This window comes from Oryctolagus cuniculus, chromosome 1 (assembly GCF_964237555.1).
Source record: "Oryctolagus cuniculus chromosome 1, mOryCun1.1, whole genome shotgun sequence".
NCBI lineage: Eukaryota > Metazoa > Chordata > Mammalia > Lagomorpha > Leporidae > Oryctolagus > Oryctolagus cuniculus.
The window spans coordinates 34,960,135-34,980,687 of NC_091432.1; the positions used below are offsets into that span (position 1 = coordinate 34,960,135).

At 37.1% G+C, this 20,553-nt stretch overlaps 1 protein-coding gene across 22 annotated transcripts in view; it reads left to right on the forward strand.

Moving 5' to 3' along the window:
* Window positions 1–20,553, forward strand: part of DCDC1 (doublecortin domain containing 1) — a 557,706-nt gene that overhangs the window by 341,053 nt on the left and 196,100 nt on the right. For all 22 annotated transcript variants that reach the window (XM_070071610.1, XM_070071601.1, XM_070071604.1 and 19 more), the window contains 2 exons: window positions 3,554–3,688; window positions 4,059–4,216. In XM_070071610.1, the coding sequence (XP_069927711.1) occupies window positions 3,554–3,688; window positions 4,059–4,216 (293 nt within the window). The remainder of the gene's footprint in view (window positions 1–3,553; window positions 3,689–4,058; window positions 4,217–20,553) is intronic.

The following is a 20,553-nucleotide window of genomic DNA, read 5'->3' on the forward strand; positions in this document are numbered from 1 at the left end:
TTATTCTTTTTGAGTATAAGAGTTCTTTATGTATCCTGGATATGCATCTATTATCAGCCCTAGAGATGCAAATATCTTCTCTCATTTCTTAAGTTAGCTTTTTACTTTTTTGATGGCATTGTTTGCAGCACAAAATTTTTCATTTTGATGTAGTTTTCTTTTGTCACTTGTGCCTTGGATAGAGTTTCTTAGATTTTTTTTTTAAGTTTTAGATTCACAGCAAAATTGAACTTAGAGTCAGTTCCCATATCCCTCCTGGTTTGCCCCCTCATCTTCCCAATCACATAATTCTCACCATTAACAATTGATGAGACTACATTATCACATCATTATCATCCTAAGTCCATGGCTTATATTTAGGTTCACTTTTTTTTAAAGATTTATTTATTTGCTTGAAGGTCAGAGTTACACAGAAAGAGAAGGAGAGGCAGAGAGAGAGAGAAAGAGAGGTCTTTCATCCACTGGTTCACTCCCCATTTGGCCGCAACAGTTGGAGCTGCGCCAATACAAAGCCAGGAGCCAGGAGCTTCTTCCAGGTCTCCCACTTGGATACAGGGGCCCAAGGACTTGGACTATCTTCTACTACTTTCCCTGGCCATAGCAGAGAGCTGGATTGTAAGTGGAGCAGCCAGGTTTCAAACCGGTACCCATATAGGATGCTGGCTCTAGAAGCGGCAGCTTTACCTACTATGCCACAGTGCCTACCCCTAAGTTCACTCTTGGGTTGGGTATTCTACAGGTTTGCCTGGCAAATACTGATCATTTCATTGTTACCATAGTTTTATCTTTTCTAGAATGCCATATAGTTGGAATCATATAATATGTAGCCTTTTCAGATTGACTTCTTATTATGCAAATAAGGTTCTGGAGTGCCTTACATTTTGAATATGCACACGTAAATATTTTCTAACAGTGCTTAAAGTTATCTAAGGGTTTTGGGTGCTCTTTGGTTATCCATGGAATAATCCCTTATACTTTTTGCTAGAACAGTAGTTCCACACCATAAAAAGTACTGCAAGGGCTTTATGTCAAAACTGAGGGAGTTATCTAGGCATGTGGACATGATGACAAAGGGCATGTTGTTTAATTTCTCTGAATCTGTTTCCTCTTCTTGAAAATGGGCATAATAATAGTACCTATTTCAAAGGGCTGTTGCAAGATTTGAAATGTAAATATATTTCCTGTGGGAAATTGATGCAATGGTAGCCTCTAGATATACTATTAAATTAGCTGTCCTAGAGCTCACAAAGCAGAAAGGTGCATAGACCAAATTAAAAAGCTAGATTAGGGTGGGTGTTTGGTTAAGCTGCCAATTATGGTCCTGTGACCCAAATAGAGTGCCTGGGTTCAGTTCCTAGCACCAGCTCCTGATTCCAGGTTCCTGCTAATGCAAACCCTGAGAGGCAATGATGATGACTCAAGTATTTGGAATCCTGCCACCAATGTGGGAATCCTGGATTGAGTCCCTGGCTCCCACTTCAGCCCAGCTCAGTCTCTATTGTGTTCATTTAGGGAGTGAAACAGTGTAAGGGAGTTCAATTTCTCTTTCGCTCTCAAATAAATTTATTTATGTATTTATATATTTATTATTTTTGAAGATTTATTCATGCAAAGTCTCACACACACACACACACACACACACACACATCTTCACCAGAGCTGGGTCAGGCTGAAGTTAGGAGCCAAGAACTTCATTTGGGTTTTCCACATGAGTTACAAGAATCCCGGTATCCGGGCCACCATCCACTACCTCCTAAGTGCATTAGTAGGAAGCTAGTTTGGAAATGCAGAGTAGTGGAAACTCTAGCCAGGCACTCCTAAATAGGATATAGGCATCCCAAGTGATAGTTTAACTCATTGTGTCACAACACTCATCTCTCAAATAAATTTTAAGAAATAATTTGAAGAAAATTAAATGTTCATAGTATGATTTATTAAACAAATTAAAAACACAAAGTAAAATATGTGGGAGGAGAGATGGGTAGTGTTAACAGATTCAAGATAAGGCAGCAATGGGTTGAATAGCCATATCACCTGAGTGTTGTTCCACAAAATTTACATTCTTTCTGTGCTTTGTCATGCTTCCCAGCTGATGATCTGATTATAAGGATGGGCATTGAAATTTGGGGCCCAACAGACACAAGGTGCCTAAGGCAGAGATGCATACTTGCTCCATGAGAGCTAGGATGCAAGTTCATTTGGTCAAGATCCATGTTCCTCACTTAGAATAATGAGCAGTAATGTTTGTTTGTTTGTTTGTTTGTTTTGACAGGCAGAGTTAGACAGAGAGAAAGAGACCGAGAGAAAGGTCTTCCTTCCGTTGGTTCATCCCACAAATGGCCACTACGGCCGGCGCACTGCGCTGATCCGAAGCCAGGAGCCAGGTGCTTCCTCCTGGTCTCCCATGCGGTGCAGGGCCCAAGCACTTGGGCCATCCTCCACTGCACTCCCTGGCCACAGAAGAGAGCTGGCCTGGAAGAGGGGCAACTGGGACAGAATCCGGCGCCCCAACCGGGATTAGAACCCAGGGGTGCCGGCGCTTCAGGCTGAGGATTAGCCTAGTGAGTTGCGGCATCCGCCAGTAATGGGTTTTTACGATAGTTTTTTTTTTTTTTTTTAAATAACCCTTTTATTTCAGAATAGCACCCGCATGGGAGACCAGGAAGTAGCACCTGGCTCCTGGCTTCAGATCAGTGCAGCACTGGCCGTAGCGGCCATTTGGAGAGTGAACCAACAGAAGCAAGACCTTTCTATCTCTCTCTCTCACTGTCTATAACTACCTGTCAAATAAAAAAAAATTTAAAAATAACCTTTTTTATTTCAGAATAGCCTTAAATTTACAAAACAAAAATTGTGTAGTATGAAAAGTTCTCTTTTACCCCATATTCAATTTCTTCTATTACTAACATCTTGTCTTAGTATGCTATCTTTGTCATAATTAATGAGCACACCCATTTATCTAGCAGAGTATCTCAAGTGATAGAATGGTGGCTAATTAAAGACCTCATGACTATTGTGTGCCTCATATGTCTCATTTATATTTGGCATATCATAAATATTTGTTTCCATGAATGTTATTTAGTAGCTAATTATGAATTGTAAGTCTATTTTGTCGTTCTGTCCCATTCTATCTATGTTCACGGGCATATGCTTGATGACTCTGTCTGACAATCCTCAGACCACTGTCTTAATGCTTAATGCAGCTCATCCATTTGATCATCATTTGATTTCTTGTCTTTTGGAGTAAAACTGAACAATACCAAGCAATTTAGCAATTATATGATACATATGTGTATTTTGTTTACAGTAGTACCTCATATGTAGAAATAATTTTAACATTTTAATTTTACCAGTCTAAAGGAGAAGATTAGCTATCTGCCTAAACTTGATGATGTTAAACAGTTATTTTAATATCAAAGTAATTTGGTATGATTGTGATCTGAAATTGACAGTAAAATGCAAAGTTGATCTGTTTACTGTTTCAGTTGGATGGATTTTTGACTTTTGCTTATAAGGCTGGTACTACTTTTTATTGATTTTTATTTTATTGCAGGCTCTTCCTCAATTTGTTCTGACCCACCTAGAGGAGCTAAATGCACGAGTGCATGTGGCCCAGACGGAGTATCACAGTCACCATGGCACCAGGACCACAACTCATCAGGAACGTGGCAGAAACTTAGCAGAAGAGGTCAGTGTAGTGAGCCAGAGCCAAGGCAGAAATATCTCTCTAAAGTTTATTTTGAAAAGAGAAAAACTGTTCCAGTTACTTACAGGAAACAAGCACAAAATCATATCTCAACTTTGCTAATTGTTCAACATGATACACATAACTTCTACATACACACACTTGCACTTAGGTAAGTGCTTACATACTTCCGTAAAATTATTTTATTACGTAAGTGATGATACAATAACCTTTTTTTTAGGACTGCTTTCTTTTGGTCTGGCTGCATACAATTATTTCTGTGCTATCTGAAGACCGTTTTTGGTATGCATACTTTGTAGATATTTCCACTCAGGACAAATTAGCTACATTATTCCTACATTTCATTTATTAGGTGCTGCAAGAGAATGCCAGCAACCCTGGTTTGAAGCAACTACCAGAACCCTCAGACACCCACTTCATGCCAGAAGGTTCTCTTGAGGAGACAAGGCAGCTGACAGTGGCACTGGTGAGGAAGCTGAAAGAGAAACATCCTAGGGCTGCTGCTCAGAGGTAGGGCACTGACAGAACTGAGCTCATTGCTCAATGACATTCGATGTTTTCCTTCAGTTTCATGTAAGATTGATTTCTTGAAGATTATTGAAATATCTCAAAAGCCCTTTGGCCTTTAAGCATAGTAGTTTTTGGGTCATATTTGATGAAAAGAGGTGACATTTATGTGCATTTGGCTAAGGATTGATGTATGTTATTGTTTATAACATTAATATTCTGAGATCTCACTGAAATACTCTGAAATAACATAAATAAGCTAAGTCAAAATGGAACATAAATCCAGTTACGAAAATAACATACAGTGGGCAATACTTTTTATTTTCCATACGAAGAATATTATACTTGGACCTGAGGGTAAGCACATAATTGATGGTCTTAGATAATGATAACTTAACAAATTAACACCATTTCTTATATTACAATAAAAGTGTTGTCAGTGACTTTGCTAACCAATTTAAAATCATATTTGATTAAAAAGTAGAAAATCTCTTATCTTATTTGGAGACTAAAGATTATTATTATTATTTTGTTGGGTTTGAGATTATAAATCACATAATGACATTAGAAACTGTAATCTTAATCTATAGTTGCTTGAAATTATGTTGATGGAAATACTCTCAAAGAAGTAACACAGTTCTTATCACATGAACTAAAGTTTAAGGGAACTCCTAAACTTCAATATACCAACTGTAGGTAGAAATGTCACTCGCATAAAAAATTGATGAATTCTTATTTGGATTAAAAGCTACTTTATATTCTTAAATTACATCTCCTCATCTGAGATTTCCATGGGGGGAGGACATTGATTTTTCCTGATAGAAAGCAAAAGTGAATCTTCAATTTCTTATCTCTTTCATTTGTTATATAAACCTCAGATCCTTTGTATTTGCTGTTTTGAAGATAGAACACAAGCAAAATAACCAATTTAGTACCTTACTGTATCATGGTATGAGGGTATCCTGCACAGCATGATAACTTAAGTTCCATGCCTTTCCCTTGCTACTAATTTTTAATCACAGACAAGGTTCTCAACTCTCTTAGGTTCCACCACCTGACTACTTAGCTGCAGCCACATAACCAGGCCACTCTTTGCAGGACATTCTCTATTCCCGTTACTAGAATGTAAGTCCTTTGGGGACAGTCTTCGTTTTCATCTAAAAGAGGAACTCAGGACACTGGGGCCTTGAGGATGACACTGCTCTTTGAGGCTGTTGGACTATCTTCCTCGGCTTACATTAAAGCCATTTCTTTTGCCTTCATTTATGGAGGATTTCTGGGGCTTGTCATCTGTCTTATCGTAGGCTTTCATCCTTATTCTAGATGCATTTTATCCTGTAAATATTATTTATGTTCTTAGATGCCTGAAGTCTAAATGGAGTTTCTGTTCTTGCCCTGTGCTGAACCTGGCTCTACTGATAACCCATTTATTTCCCCATGATTTTCCCCTTCCCTAGTTTGGAAATATTTTCATCATGGGTAAAGAGCATTGGGCAGGTTAGGGATTTGGCTACTGCATTCTGTTCTTGTATCTTCCCTGTGACAATAAAATCTGGTGACTGCACATAGAGAAAAGCGCATACAATGTTTGAAAAAGTGAGTCCTCCTCCCCCCAAAAAGGAGAGTTTTAGTTAAAGTCAGCTAACATACTACTGTCCCCTATTTGAGTTGCTAGAATTTAATAACATGTCTTTAACTCTCTGAGACTATATTAAGTCCCAAGGTTTCAATTTTGTGAATGTATTGATGGCATAATATTTATTTAAAAGTTACCAAAAGTGGCATATTTATTGTTTAATATGTTTTTATGGATGTACTGTATATAAGATGATGGGACCTAATAGGAGCTCAGTAAGTGGTAGTGGTGAAAATGTTCTGCAAACAAGTAGAAAAAAAAGTTAATGGGGACTATACAGAATCCTTGCTTATTTATAGTTTCACTTACTATTGTCTCGATTACTTAAGATTAACACTAGCCCGAAAATCTTAAAAGAAAATCCCAGAAATAATTTGTAAGTTTTAATTACATATTTTCATAATTATTCTATTTTTATCATGCTTTATTGTTAATCTGTGTGCATAATTTGTAAATTAAGCTTTGTCAGAGGAACATAGGTATAGGAAAATCATACTCATAGTCTAAACGAGAGTCTATACTATCAGTGGTTTCAAGCATTCACTGGGTGTCTTGAAATATTTCCCCTATTAGTAAGGAGTGCAAGGATGGAGGGAGCCACTGTAAGAGTACTTCAGAAAGCTCGTGGAAATAGAATTAAAAGATATGTTTATTATGGTACAAAAATTGTTGAAGTCCATGCATAGTTTTCTCAAAATACACATTTTCCAGGAACTTTGGAAGATTGAATATATTTAGATTTGTGTTTTTTTGGTTAATAGTTTTGATTGGTAAATATAACTGACATTTATTTAATAAGAAATTGCCTTGGGTCTTTCTTAATGAGACTTCCTCAGAGTTTATGTCTTGGGGTTCATCGATTCTTTCTACACAACATTGTTTTTCTCCAGTAGTGAATCTGAAAAAAATCAAGAAAGCAGTCCCATCTCTAATACTTACAAAAAAACCTTGAGAATAAACTTAATATAAGAGAGTTCTACAATTCAAACTGTAACTCACTGAGGAAAGAAATTAAAGATGACACAAAGAAATGGAAAGATATCTCATGTTCATGGATTGAAATAATCAATATCATTAAAATGCTACCAAAAATGATTTATAAATTCAGTGAAATCCCTCTCAAAGTTCCAATGACATTTTTCATGAAACTAGAAAAAAACACCACTACAATATGTGTGGAACCATGAAGATCCCAGATAGCCAAAGCTGTCTTGAGCAAAAAGAACAAAGCAGGGGGCATTACGCTATCTGTTTTTTTTTGTTTTTTTTTTTTTTGTTTTTTTTTTTTTTTTTTTGACAGACAGAGTGGACAGTGAGAGAGAAACAGACAGAGAGAAAGGTCTTCCTTTTCTGTTGGTTCACCCCACAATGGCCGCTGTGGCTGGTGTGCTGCAGGCGGCGCACCATGCTGATCTGAAGCCAGGAGCCAGGTGCTTCTCCTGGTCTCCCATGCGGGTGCAGGGCCCAAGGACTTTGGCCATCCTCCACTGCACTCCTGGGCCACAGCAGAGAGCTGGACAGGAAGAGGAGCGACCGGGACAGAATCCAGTGCCCCGGCCGGGACTAGAACCCAGTGTGCCGGCACCGCAGGTGGATTAGCCTATTGAGCCACGGCGCCAGCCACACTATCTGTTTTTAAAATGTTACAGAGAGAGAGAGAGAGAGAGAGAGGGAGGGAGAGAGAGAGATGGATGTAGACTAATGGAACAGAAAAGAAATTCCAGAAATCAATCCATGGATCTACAAACAACTAATCTTTGACAAAGTAGCTAAAATCCATCCATGTAGCAAGCTCAGTCTCCTCAACAAATGGTGCTGGGAAAACTAGATTTCCATGTGCAGAAGTATGAAACAAGACCCCTATCTTATACCTTATATAAAAATCAACAGAAAATGGATCAAGGATCTAAATCTATGATCTGATATCATCAAATTACTTGAGGAGAATATTGAGGAACCTCTGTAAGACGTTGACACAGACAAAGACTTCTTGGAAAAGACTCCAGAAGCACAGGAAATCAAAGCCAAAATAGACAAATGGGATTATGTCAAGCTGAGAAGCTTCTGCACTGCAAAAGAAACACTAACCAAAGTGAAGAGGCAACCAACAGAATGGGAGAAAATATTTACAATTAAATTGATAAAGGATTAATATCCAGAATCTACAAAGAGCTTAAGAAAATCAGCAACAAAACAATCCAGTTTAGAAATGGGCAAAGGACTACGGACTTGACAGCCATTTTTCAAGAGGAAATTCATAACATATGATTAGCTCTTTGTTAAGTAAAGAGTTCAACAAATAGTATGAAGAAAAAAAAAAACTGTTCCTTGACAATCAAGTCAAGGGCAGCTCCCTTCTTGAAGTGGATCTCAGTAAAAAATGAGTGGGAATAAGAGAGGGAGGAGGAAGTTTGTCACTGTAAAGCTGCATAGTTCTGCATACATTCCTATGGACTTACTTATAAGGGTAGAGTTTAAAAACTTGTCATGGGACTCCAAATCCCATTAAGCTGGGTGTTAAAAATGTCATCTTAATTGTTAAAGTGATCATATTAGGTGTTAAAGTGAACATATAGATAGGTTTAATTGTTAAAGTAATCATATAAATAGGATCAAGTGTCTGGTAATAATAATAGAATTAAAAAGGAGAGAATGTTACAGCATAGGAAGCAGTCCACACAGCAGACTCATAGCATGAAAATCACTTTAGGTAACACTCTGACCTCAGAATCAGCCTTTAAGGCTTCCTGGTGTGGCTGAAAAGCCCGGGAGAGCATTTCAGGCATGGAAAGCCAAGACACTGTGGCAAAAATGTTCTACATGAAGGATCTGTGTGAGTTAGACTCCAGTGGAAAGAAGTGGCCATCAAAGAAGGATGTACCTTTCTCTAAAGGGAGGAGAGAATTTCCACTTTGCTTATGGCCTTGTCTAAATACTGATGGAGTATGTGGACTCAGAAGGCTTCCATAGCTGATGTCAAGAGCCTCAGGTAGTCACTGACATCATACATAAGAGTGTTAATTGTTAATTAACAACAGGACTCATTGTGCACTAACTCCCCATGCAGGACCTCTGTCTTCAAAGAGTTCTATGGTGAGAGTTAACTGTAAAACTAGTTCTCAAACAGTTTTTTGTGTGTGTGTGTGTGTGTGTGTATGCAAATTGTTGAAATCTTTACTTAGTATAGAGTTGGTCTTCTGTGTACAAAGTTAAGTGAAAATGAATCTCAATGGAGAATGGGACTGGCAAGGGATGAGGAAGAAGAACGAGGGGTGGGAGTGTGGGTGGGAAGGTGACTATGGTGGGAAGAATAACTGTGTTCCTAAAGTTGTACTTACGAAATTTGTATTCCTTAAAAAAAAATCTGTTCTTAGAAAAAAAAAAAAAAAGGAAATTTGAATGGCCAAGAGGCTCATGAGAAAAATGCTCAGGATCACTTGCCATTAAGGAAAGGCAAATCAAATCACAATAAGGTTTCACCTCACCCCAGTTAGAATGGCTGTCATACAGAAATCTACCAACAATAAATGCTGGCGAGGATGTGGTGAATACATACTGTAAACCATTGTTTATGGGAATGTAAAGTAGTGGAAGTCAGTATGGACTTGCCTCAGAAAACTGAAAATAACTATACCATGTGACCCAGCAACCCACTCCTGGGAATTTACCCAAAGAAATGAAATCAGCATTCGAAAGAATTATCTGTACCCCCATGTTTGTTGCAACACAATTCACAATAGCTAAGATATGGAATCAATTCAAGTGTCATCAACTGAAGAATGGATAAAGAAATTATGGTATAGATATGCATTGTGGAAATCTACTCATCTGTAAAAAGAATGAAATCCTGTCTTTTGCAACAAAATGTATGCAACTGGAAACCATTATACTTAGTGAAATAAGCCTGTGCCAAAAAGACAAATACCATATGTTTTCCCTGATCTGTGGTAACTAATAGAATACAAAAATGTAACGTACAAGTATGAAATCAGGAGAGAATCACAGGTAACCAAAGAAGAGAAAAAACAGCAAAATTGGTAATAGCGATAGGTAATATGTTAAGATTAAAGGTAACATTGAACTATAAACAATAACAGCTAACATTTAATGCCTTGCTTCAGTGCTTTAAGCACTTTATTACCATAACCTATGGGTAAGTGAAACAGGGGCATTATCTCTGCTTATCTGATGAGGAAACTGAGGCACTGAGAGATTAAGTTATTTGGGTGAGACCTCCCAGCTGGTTATTTAAGGTGGGCCTATCAGAGCCACAGTCTTATTTTTTGGACTCCATAGTGTACTGTCTGAACATTTACATTCTTGTCTGAGTAGTTATTCCAAATCTGCAGCTGTTCAAATGGAGGCTATTATTTTAACTGGATATCTCAGAAAAGGAATCTTTAAATACGGTGGAAGAGTTAGGAAGGGAAAATAAAAGATATTTCAGTATAAAGGAATGCTCAAAAAGGTCATTATTGAAAAAACTGTGCGTGGATTTCAGATTTTTTTGCTCCCAAATAAACTTCTTTTAATTATATTTTCCATGAATTTTTCTGAAGCTCTTATACAATATGTTCCATTTGTGTTGAAATCTAAAGTAAGAGGCTTCCCTTTCAGTGAGGACCAAATAAGAGGTAGGAAATATGATGGGAAAGTGTGAGCCTCTGATTTTTTATTTCATCCAACCATCTAGACTCGCTGATTCACAAAGGGGCTTGCCCTTAAAATGGTTCGAGATATTTAAAAGTCTCTTTGCAATAATGTGGCTCTTACTTGTCATGATTAACCAAGTTATTTCACAGTTCGGTTGTTCAGTTCATCTTAGTATGTACTAACTTTTGTGATTGGAAACTAACAGCTGTTGCTTGTTCAATGCCATGTGCCAACTGTTATTTGAAGTACTTGTTCTTGTGACAACATTATAGACTGACTTACTTATTGTCATCATAACCTGATGTTGCAGGGACACTTGTAATCAATTAAAATTCAGAAAATCAGAAGCTGAGGCTCACAATGTTTATATAATGTATTCAGTCACATGGCTGCTAAACAGGAAATACGGGATTTGAATCCAGGCCTATGTGGATCTATGGGCCACTCTCTTTCCTGGTAGTTTTTGTTCTATGGATTTCAGTGGAGAAAGGCATTATATTGAGTAGCCATATTAAACCATTACTAAAACTGTACATATATATGTATATATATATATATCACATTATAAGATTGATTAGACTATTGCCATTTTGATTGATATATTACTTTATTTTTATCTGTTAACACACACACACATGCACACACACTAAAAGGGTCTAAAGCAGTCAGGTATTGAAAGCCAGACTCTTGCACCTACAAAACCATTTCATTTCATTGCCATTTCAAACTCTTGCAGAAGCCAGCATCCACTGTGCACTGCTGAGTTCAGTGCATTGCAGAAACCCCTGAATCTGGAGTGGCAAACTGTGTGTGTGATTTTACTTTTATTTGGGGATCATGTAGAGAGCCTCACATCTGAAGAGGGAGTTGCACATGTTAGCCAAAGAGCCACCGCTAGGCATCACATACTGGCAAGAAAAGAACCAAACGGATGATCCATGAGCTCTGATACCAGATGGAGTCCACACACCTTGAGAAAGGTTGTGTCAAGCTGCAGATTATTCCTGAGGGGAGCCCAGTGGAGCCTCCTCAGATCCAATTTCTGATGCCAGTCTATCACCCAAACATTGAATCTGCTGGAAGAATTTGTCTGGATGTTCTCAAATCACCACCAAAAGGTATCTGGAGACCATCCCTCAACATCACAACTTTGTTGACCTCTATTCAGTTACTCATGTCAGAACCCCACCCTGGGGCCAGTGCTGTGGCATAGCGGATGAAGCCGCCACCTGCAGTGCCAGCATCCCATGTGGGTGCCGGTCTGCAAGACCTGGCCTCTCCACTTCTGATCCAGCTCTCTGCTATGGCCTGGGAAAGAATATGGCCCAACTGCTTGGGCCCCTGCACCCATGTGGTAGACCCAGAAGAAGCTCCTGGCTCCTGGCTTCAGATTGGCCCAGCTTCAGCCATTGCAACCAGTTGAGGAATGAACTAGCAGATGGAAGGCCTCTGTGTGTGTGTGTGTGTGTGTGTGTGTGTGTGTGTCTTGTTCTCTCTCTGTGTAACTCTTTCAAATAAATAAATCTTAAAAAAAAAAAAAAACTATCCTGATGATCTCACTGATGGTTGACATTTCCTTAGAATTTAAACATAATAAACCAACCCTCCTCAAGAACGCAGGCTGTGGAGAGGGAAACATGCAAGGCACAAACAGGGTAGAAGAGGAAGAGATGCCTGATAATCTACAAGAGGCTGATGATACCAAGTGCACAGCTCAACGCAGAACAGGAACAGGAAAGGAAAGCTGGGCAGCTAGGAGGCAGGGGAGTTTCACTTGGCTATTTAGGAGGTTTGTCTTGGTTCTAATGTATACTTACCTGGAGTGGTCTAATTTGCCTCCCTTTCCTGAAATTTTTTTATTGGATGACATTATAGATCGTATATCCTGTAAAAGACCCCAGGTTTATGTATCCTACTCTACAGTGATTCTGAGTGTAGTTTGTTTTAAAACTACATATTTTAAAACTTTTTAAACCTGAAAAATAAATTATCGTTTAATATTGAAAAGAAACACTTGTGGAAAGCAATCTAATTGTTGATCCTTTGTTTTTGGTAACATTTAAAAATTTGTTTTCCCACGGAAGAAAAAGAGAAAACACTTAGCTACATGAGATCTTACATGTAAGGTTTTTAATTCATGATAGGTTAAATTTTGTTGTTGTTTAACAACACTTAACAAAAAATTTTTGCTCTATCAGTTATGTATAACTACATGGTTTTCTCCCCATTCTAATAAAGTAAGTTGTATGTACACTTAATTCTAAGTTTGGTCCAAAGTAAAATAAATGCTGTATTCTGGTGTCTATAAGTATCTGAAATGTGTTTGTTTGGGCTGGTTTATCCAAAGCAGCCCTTTACCCGTATTTAAATTGAATGGGGGTGGGGAAGGACTGGGACAGCCAACAAAGCATGCTGACCCAGCTTGTCACCCAGTGACCTGTGAGAAGGAAATAATGAACTGTGAGTAGCTGTCATCTTAACTGTTTCTGACAGTTTGCCTTTGGGCACATCTGTGTTAGTTGCATTGGAAAGGCCTTTGTTCTTTTCCCACTAGTGACTCCGTGGAGCGCTGAGGGGTTTGCTTGCTACTGTACTCCTCACCAGCCCCTGCCTTCCCAGGGAAGCGAGCAGCTGCCACGGATCGCATTGACATTTCTCTTCATGACTCAACTTGGCATGTACTTCACTCTCTCAAAGCAGAACATTCATTTAAGGGTTCTTCAATTTTTTTTCAATTAAAATGTACTTTGATGTCTCATGAGTTTTGATACTACTAAAAAGCCAGTTATAAATACACTTAATATTATCATACTATTGTATAAAGGTAAAGGCAAAAAGAGAGCTAACCAGATGGACAGGTAATTTGAAATAAATGTATTAGAAAAACTGATCATTGTTAGTTTTTTGAATTTTTGATTATTTATTTTCCAAATTTTAATAGTTAAAAATTATATTTTCAATAGGAAAAAAATAATATAACTTAGGAAAAACATTTTTAATGTGGACATTTGATACACACTTTACTAATAATATTTGGACTAGAAGGCTGGGCTATATTTTGTTTCACATTTTCCTCTAACAATTTAAAAAGTTTGAACTTCAATCTAATAATTTAAACTTTAAAATATTACAATGTTACATGTTAATCTACTACTTAAATTAATCATTGGGAGATGTAACTTGATAAGAAACAGGTGTTTCTGTCCCCTAATCTCCTGAAGTATAACTATTATTTCAATCAAAACAAAAGCAGAACATTTTGAATAATGCAGATCATACCCTGAGAATTGTTCAAATTAAAATCAAAGACTCATTTATAAAATATAATTCCTGAGTTAGCTTTAAAGCCTTATTTACATTTTTACAATTACTATAAAATCAGCCCTTCCACTATAATTAAGTTTGGCTATGATTGGCATAAATACTGAACATTTGGTTGTCACTTTATTATATTTGTCATCCCAGCAAATCTAATTTCAAACTATCCTGAATTTGTCAATTTTTATAAGACCTTTTTTCCCTCTAATAAAATAGCAGAAATGAAGCTTGAAAGAAGTGACATGCTTTTTTCTGTATTCAAGTCTTTTATGTCTTAGTAATAGATTTGAGATATACTAGCTTAAGGAACTGTTATAGTCTCCTGTTTTTCAAACGAAGATATATTAATAGTAACAAGAAATTATTTAAGAAGACAATCAAGTCTCTGTAAGTTACAAAAGATCATATATCAAAAATTGAGTCATATTCTGATATTATTGAGTGTTTAGTTGCATATGATTTATTAGTTCTTCATGTGGTTTTGCATTTAGTTGATAATAATCATTATAGACTTCTGGGTGTTTGCTTTGAACTTTCTGTTTCTTCTGTTTAGTAAATATCAATAGAATTTTTGTAGAGATAGTGAATGCACAGGTCAGTTTTGATAATAGTCAGACTGTTATTTCTAGAACTTTTACCAAGAAAGGTGAATGTTAGTATAATATTTATTAAGTTCAATTACATTTTCTAGCAATAAAATGCCATGTTAAATTATGTAATTTTTCTTAGCTGTTGAAAGTCTCATTTTTAGACTTTTTTTAAGCTTTATTATGCTATATGTGGAAGAACATTAAATTAACATGTGTTCTATAGGTACAAATATATATATATATATATATAATTTATTTATTTATTTAGAGAGGAGGAGAGAGGATCTTCCATCTGCTGTTTCATACCCAAAATGCCCACAATAGCTAGGACTGGGTCAGGTGAAGCCAGGAACCAAGGACTCAACCCAGATCTGCCACATGGATGGCAGGGACCCAACTACTTGAACCATTACCTGCAGCTTCCAAGAGTGTGCCTTAGCAGGAAGCTAGAATCAGGAGTGAAGCTCAGAAATGAATGCAGGCACTCTGATATGGGATGTGGGCCTCCCAGGTGGTATCTAACTACTGCAGCAAATGTTCATCCCATAATTTTGTTTTTTTTTTTTTTTATTAGAAAAGTCAGGTGTACTCATATTAGCTGATTCCTTTGCCTATTTGAGCATTGGTATATTTTAAAAATTAATTCCTATATGTTGTCTATAAATTAAAATAAAGTGACAAGTAATACAACTGTACCTGCTTTTTTGAAATCAAGTCAAAATAAGCATTAAAAGGACCATTTGTGTCTATAAGGGTATATTAATTCATATATTATAGACAACTTACAAATAAGCATTTCATGATTAATTTTTCTTAGTTGCCACAAGTTACCCTGATGTTCAGCTAGGCTGCTTAATTTTCATTTAAAAATGTACTGCTGATTTTTCTGATTATTCAGTATTAACTGTAAAGCCATTTAAGGGATAGATGTCTACTATTGTAATAGGGAAAGTAGAAAGTAATGAGTTTCTAGATTGAGTAACACAGATGGAAAAGGAGAGGGGTGGTAGAGATATTATTACATTGCCATCTACAGAATTGGATGTGGAAAGAACGCACCCAATCAAAATGACCTGTAGGTTAATTTCGTAACTTTTCTCTTTCTCTTGCCCTCTTGTAATCCATTTTTTTAACTTAATAACCATAATGACTTTTTTTTTTTAAAAACAAGATGTATTTATTTATTTGAAAGGCACAGTTGGAGAGAGAGAGAGAGAGAGAGAGAGAAAGAGAATCTTGATCTGCTGGTTCACTTCCCAAATGGCTGCGCCTGCAAGGGCTGGGCCAGGCCTAAGCCAGGAGCCCGACGCTTCTTCTGGGTCTCCCATGTGGGTGTGGGGGCCCAACTGTCGGAGACCACCACATGGCCTGAATTCTGCTGAAGGCATGCTTGGCCAGATTGCCCAGGTCATGGGTCAATGGCAAAGGTTATCTTACATATATGCTGAAGCATATAAAACAAAAGCATATGAAACAATTCTGTGGGCTCCGTAAACAGCAAGTGAAAAGTTTCTCCCCAGTCAATAATTTGTCCCCCTCACGGCTCCTCCACATTGTGTTTGTTCTCTTAATCCTAGCTGTCAAGTGAACATGTCTTTCTTGTAAACACGGAAACTCCTCGTTGTTCCCTGTTTCATTATGTCTAAACTCTCTCATCATAAAGTCCTGTTTTCACAAAACTGCACTATTTTATCATTAATGAATGAGACACATCATTGATAATAAATACTTAGAGTAACCAGACATCTGGGCCTCTGCTTCTGTCTCTGGGGGTAGATGGAGTGCCCATTGGTTTCCCCACCTTAACACCTCTAATCTGAATCTGCTTCCTTAATCTATGCAACACCACCCCTCTTTCGGGTTAACCTGATACCCTGACATTCTGGACACAGCACCCAAGTGCTTGGGCCATCTAACACTCTTTTCCCAGGCCATTAGCAGGGAGCTGGATGGGAAGTGGAGCAGCTGGGACTCGAACCAGTGGCCATATGGGATGCCAGCATCACAGGCAGAGGCTTAATATGCTATGCCACAATGCCAGCCCCTGTACTGACTTTTATATGTTGAATTAAAAGATAAATTTATTTTAGTTAAAAAATATGAAATCCATGATTTTTCATGTTGCCTCACATTCGTTAAGTCAGACCATGGGAGTTCTCAGCTCCAATTCCTCCAATGGGGTTTTTGTTTCCCATGGAGTAAGATCAGTCTTTTTTTTTTTTTTTTTTTTTGATCAAAACTTTATAATCTGAACATTTTGCAAACTAGAGGCAAAGGGATGAACTGAACAAACAAAACCAAACACAAACAGTCAGATTCCCCAAACAACCTGTGTTGTGTTTTTGGACTTTAAGTTGTGAATTTAGAATTAAGATTTAAACTTTAGCTCCCATTTCTCAACTTTTTCCATTGTATTCTATTCTAGTATTTGCTAATACTTGAGAGTTAATTCATGCTGATACATAATAAGCGTATATATAAATATGTATATTTTAAAAGATTTATTTATTTGAAAGGCAGAATGACAGAGAGATATGGAGAGACAGAGGGAGACAGAGAAAAAGTTTATATCTACTGATTCACTCCTTAAATGACTGCAATAGCCAGGGTTGAACCAGGCCAAAGCCAGGAGCCTGGAACTCCATCCTGGTCTCCGCAGTAGGTGGGATTAATTGGACCACTATCTACTGTCTTTCCATATGCATTAGCAGGAAACTGGATCCATTAGCAGAAACAGAGTAGCTGGGGCTTGAACTGACGTTTTTGTATGGGATGCTGGTATTGCAAGTGGCTTAACCCACTGTACCACAAACTCAGCCCCTGGGGAAGATATTTGCTATCACTGATACTCGATTTTCTCATATACAAAGGAGAAATAATGATGGTTATAAAATTTAAGTGAAATCACGAATATTAAATTTGGCCCAATTTTTAGTATGTAACAAATGCTCAATAAATAGCAATTCTTATGAAAAATCACAATGTGCTGTTACTAGTATTAGCATTAAGTGTAATATCATAAGGCTAAAAGAAGTCTAGCCTTACAGAATCTGAAGTCTTGTTGGAAAGGTGTGCATATTTTTTAATTCTTATGGGATGTGGAGAATTATGCTCCTTGGTATTTGAGTTTGTCTTTATAAAAAAAACTCCTTCAGAACTCAAGGAAATTTTTCAACTTGAAGATGTGTAAACACAGTGGAGTAACTTAGTATTGACAAATTATAGTCCTTCATAAAAATGTGGCTTTAGCATTTGTGAACAAAAGAAATTAGATGCATCAGGTCACATCTATCACCAAGTTGTAGGATATAAATAAATGTGATAATCTGCTCTTAGCAAAGTTGAAATACAGTTGGAGTGACAAAAAATTTAAGCTTTAATTACTTTTATTGTTTCTTATTACTGATGTTTAACATTAGTTTTGCAGGAAAAAAAAAAAAAAACCAGAAAATAAAAGGAATGAGAGAAACAAGAGTTGTTCAAGCAATCTTGGAAGTTTTCCATGTTGTAGAAAAATAGAATTCAAAGATAAGTTTATTTTGAGGCAAAACAATTTTTAAATGCATGCATTATCTACCTTGAATTTTTTTGAAAAAAGCTTCAAGTGCCTAGATTTCAAAATACTTTTGCACCAAAGTAAATTTATCTTTTAACTCCACCTTCCATGAACTATTGAAGTACCCTCATATATACAATCCTGGATTGTTAGTCTCTCTCTTTCTCTCTCTCCATATATGTATATATAATAGTTATATTTACAAAAATATTAACGTGTTGAGTTTTTGAGCTTGACATTGCCAATAGCATCTCAGACATCAAGGCGTTCTGTGAACATGTTTCCTCAGCAGTGTGTCCTATTATTCTTTAGCGTGAGCCTTAATTTGTGTAACCACTGCACTGCATCACAGTACTTTAAGGTGTTTCTTCATATATATGTGTGTGTGTGTGTGTGTGTGTGTGTGTGTATTTTCTCATGGTATAAAAAGCAGATAGAAACTTGAAACACAATGTAGATGTTAAATAAAAAGAATCTGAAATGGGATTTCCAAATAGCAAGTCATGAGATGGTGCCACTTCACAGATGTCATGAGTTGGAGAAAAAACTCATGTGTTTGGAAGACATTGTGGAAAAAAAGATATGAAGCAGAGTCAAGGAAGATAGTTGTTATTTGTTTTGTTTGAAAGGGAAGGGAAGAACATTCCATGAAAGGGAAACAGTATGATTCCTTATTTACCAAATGATGGCTCTGCTGACAGTGATGCTGGCCATGGAAAGCTTTGTCTTGTGGAGATTTGTCAACCAGCCATCTGAATTTGAGAGAGGATCTTTTTATATGTGCTATGCATTTCCAAACTAGGACTGTGTTCTAATTCCTATCTAAGTGAGATCATATGTCTAGCAAAAAGCTGTCATTTCAAGATAGATCATAATTATCCAAGAGGTATACATTTTCCAGGAACAACCAGAGATACTTTTTCTGTTTCTGTAACCCTTAATTTCACAGATAGCAACATTTTTCTTTTTTGGTGAGGCTGGTGAATTTTTTTTAAGATTAATATTACTCTAATTTAGAAAGTTTTACTTTAAAAAAAATGAATTCAAGTTCATGCATGTGGTTAAGACACTGCTTGGGATGCCTGTCTCCACATTGGAATGCTTGGGTTCAAGTCCAGTTTCAGCTTCCTGCTAATACACACCGTGGGATGTAGCAGGTAATGGTTCAAGTAGTTGGGTTCCTACCTACCTATATGCCTTTCTTTCAAATGAAATAAATAAGTAAATAAAATTTTAAAAAGAAAAAATAACTCTAACTCAGACACAGATAAACTCATATCTACCACCGTGGAAACTTGACAACTCAAAAAATCACCAATGCTCAGAAAAATAAGTTGGTAAAAGTTAGATCCCTTAGTGTTTATTTCATTTATGTCATATGTGGCTACTAAGATGTCAGTGTTCTCTGAATATGAGGGAGACTTTGGGAGGCACTTCATATTAGAACATTAAAAACATTCTCTTTCATAAATAGTGAAACATGAAATACAACTCAGCATCAAGAGGAGTAAACTATTGATACACACAACTGGAATGAAGGTCAATGAAATTTCCTGAGAGAAAAGGCCAATCTCAGAATCCATTTATGAGACATTTATGAATAACAATTAAAAAGCTGAGAATGGGGCCGGCGCCGTGGCTCACTTGGCTAATCCTCCGCCTGCGGCGCTGGCACCCCAGGTTCTAGTACCGGTTGGGGCGCTGGATTCTGTCCCAGTTGCTCCTCTTCCAGTCCAGCTCTCTGCTGTGGCCCGGGAAGGCAGTGAAGGATGGCCCAAGTGCTTGGACCCTGCACCCGCATGGGAGACCAGGAGGAAGCTCCTGGCTCCTGGCTTTGGATCTGTGCAGCGCCAGCCATAGTGGCCATTTGAGGGGTGAACCAACAGAAGGAAGACCTTTCTGTCTCTTTCTCTCACTGTCTAACTCTGCTTGTCAAAACAAACAAACAAACAAAAAACAAAACAAAACAACAACAACAACAAAAACTGAGAATGGTTTCCAGGGACCAGGGAAAAGGGAGATGAAGGAAGACTTGAGATTGAACAGTTAAGTTTCTTGATTGTGGTTGTGGGTACTTATGTGCTCAATTTGCATCTAGATAAATAAACACACATGAGTGCTTGCCTAATTAATGACATCTGAGCAAACACTGTTCATTGTACCAATGTAACATTTTTGGTTTTGATATCATATCACACTGGTGTAACACACAAGTGTACTTCAAAAGATTCATGTAAAATTGAATTAAAAGATAGTTATTTTAATTTTAAAAATCTTAGAATCCATGAAATTTTTTGTAATATGTATTTCCATAAAAATTTTGAAGACCCTTTCCATGATGAATTTCAAAATTGTTTTCACTAAAATAAGATTAGTTTTTAATTTCATCATCCCACAAATTTGAAGTGTTGTCATTATCACCATTGGGGAGAAGCTGGGGAAGTGTTATGGGACTTCTTTGTACATTTCTTTGCAGTCTTGTGTGAATCTGTAACTATTTCAAAATATCTACTTTAAAAAAGAAAACCAAATTTTTCCAAGATAAAATGTTAAGCACTGAAAACAGAGACAACATGCAATTGGTGAG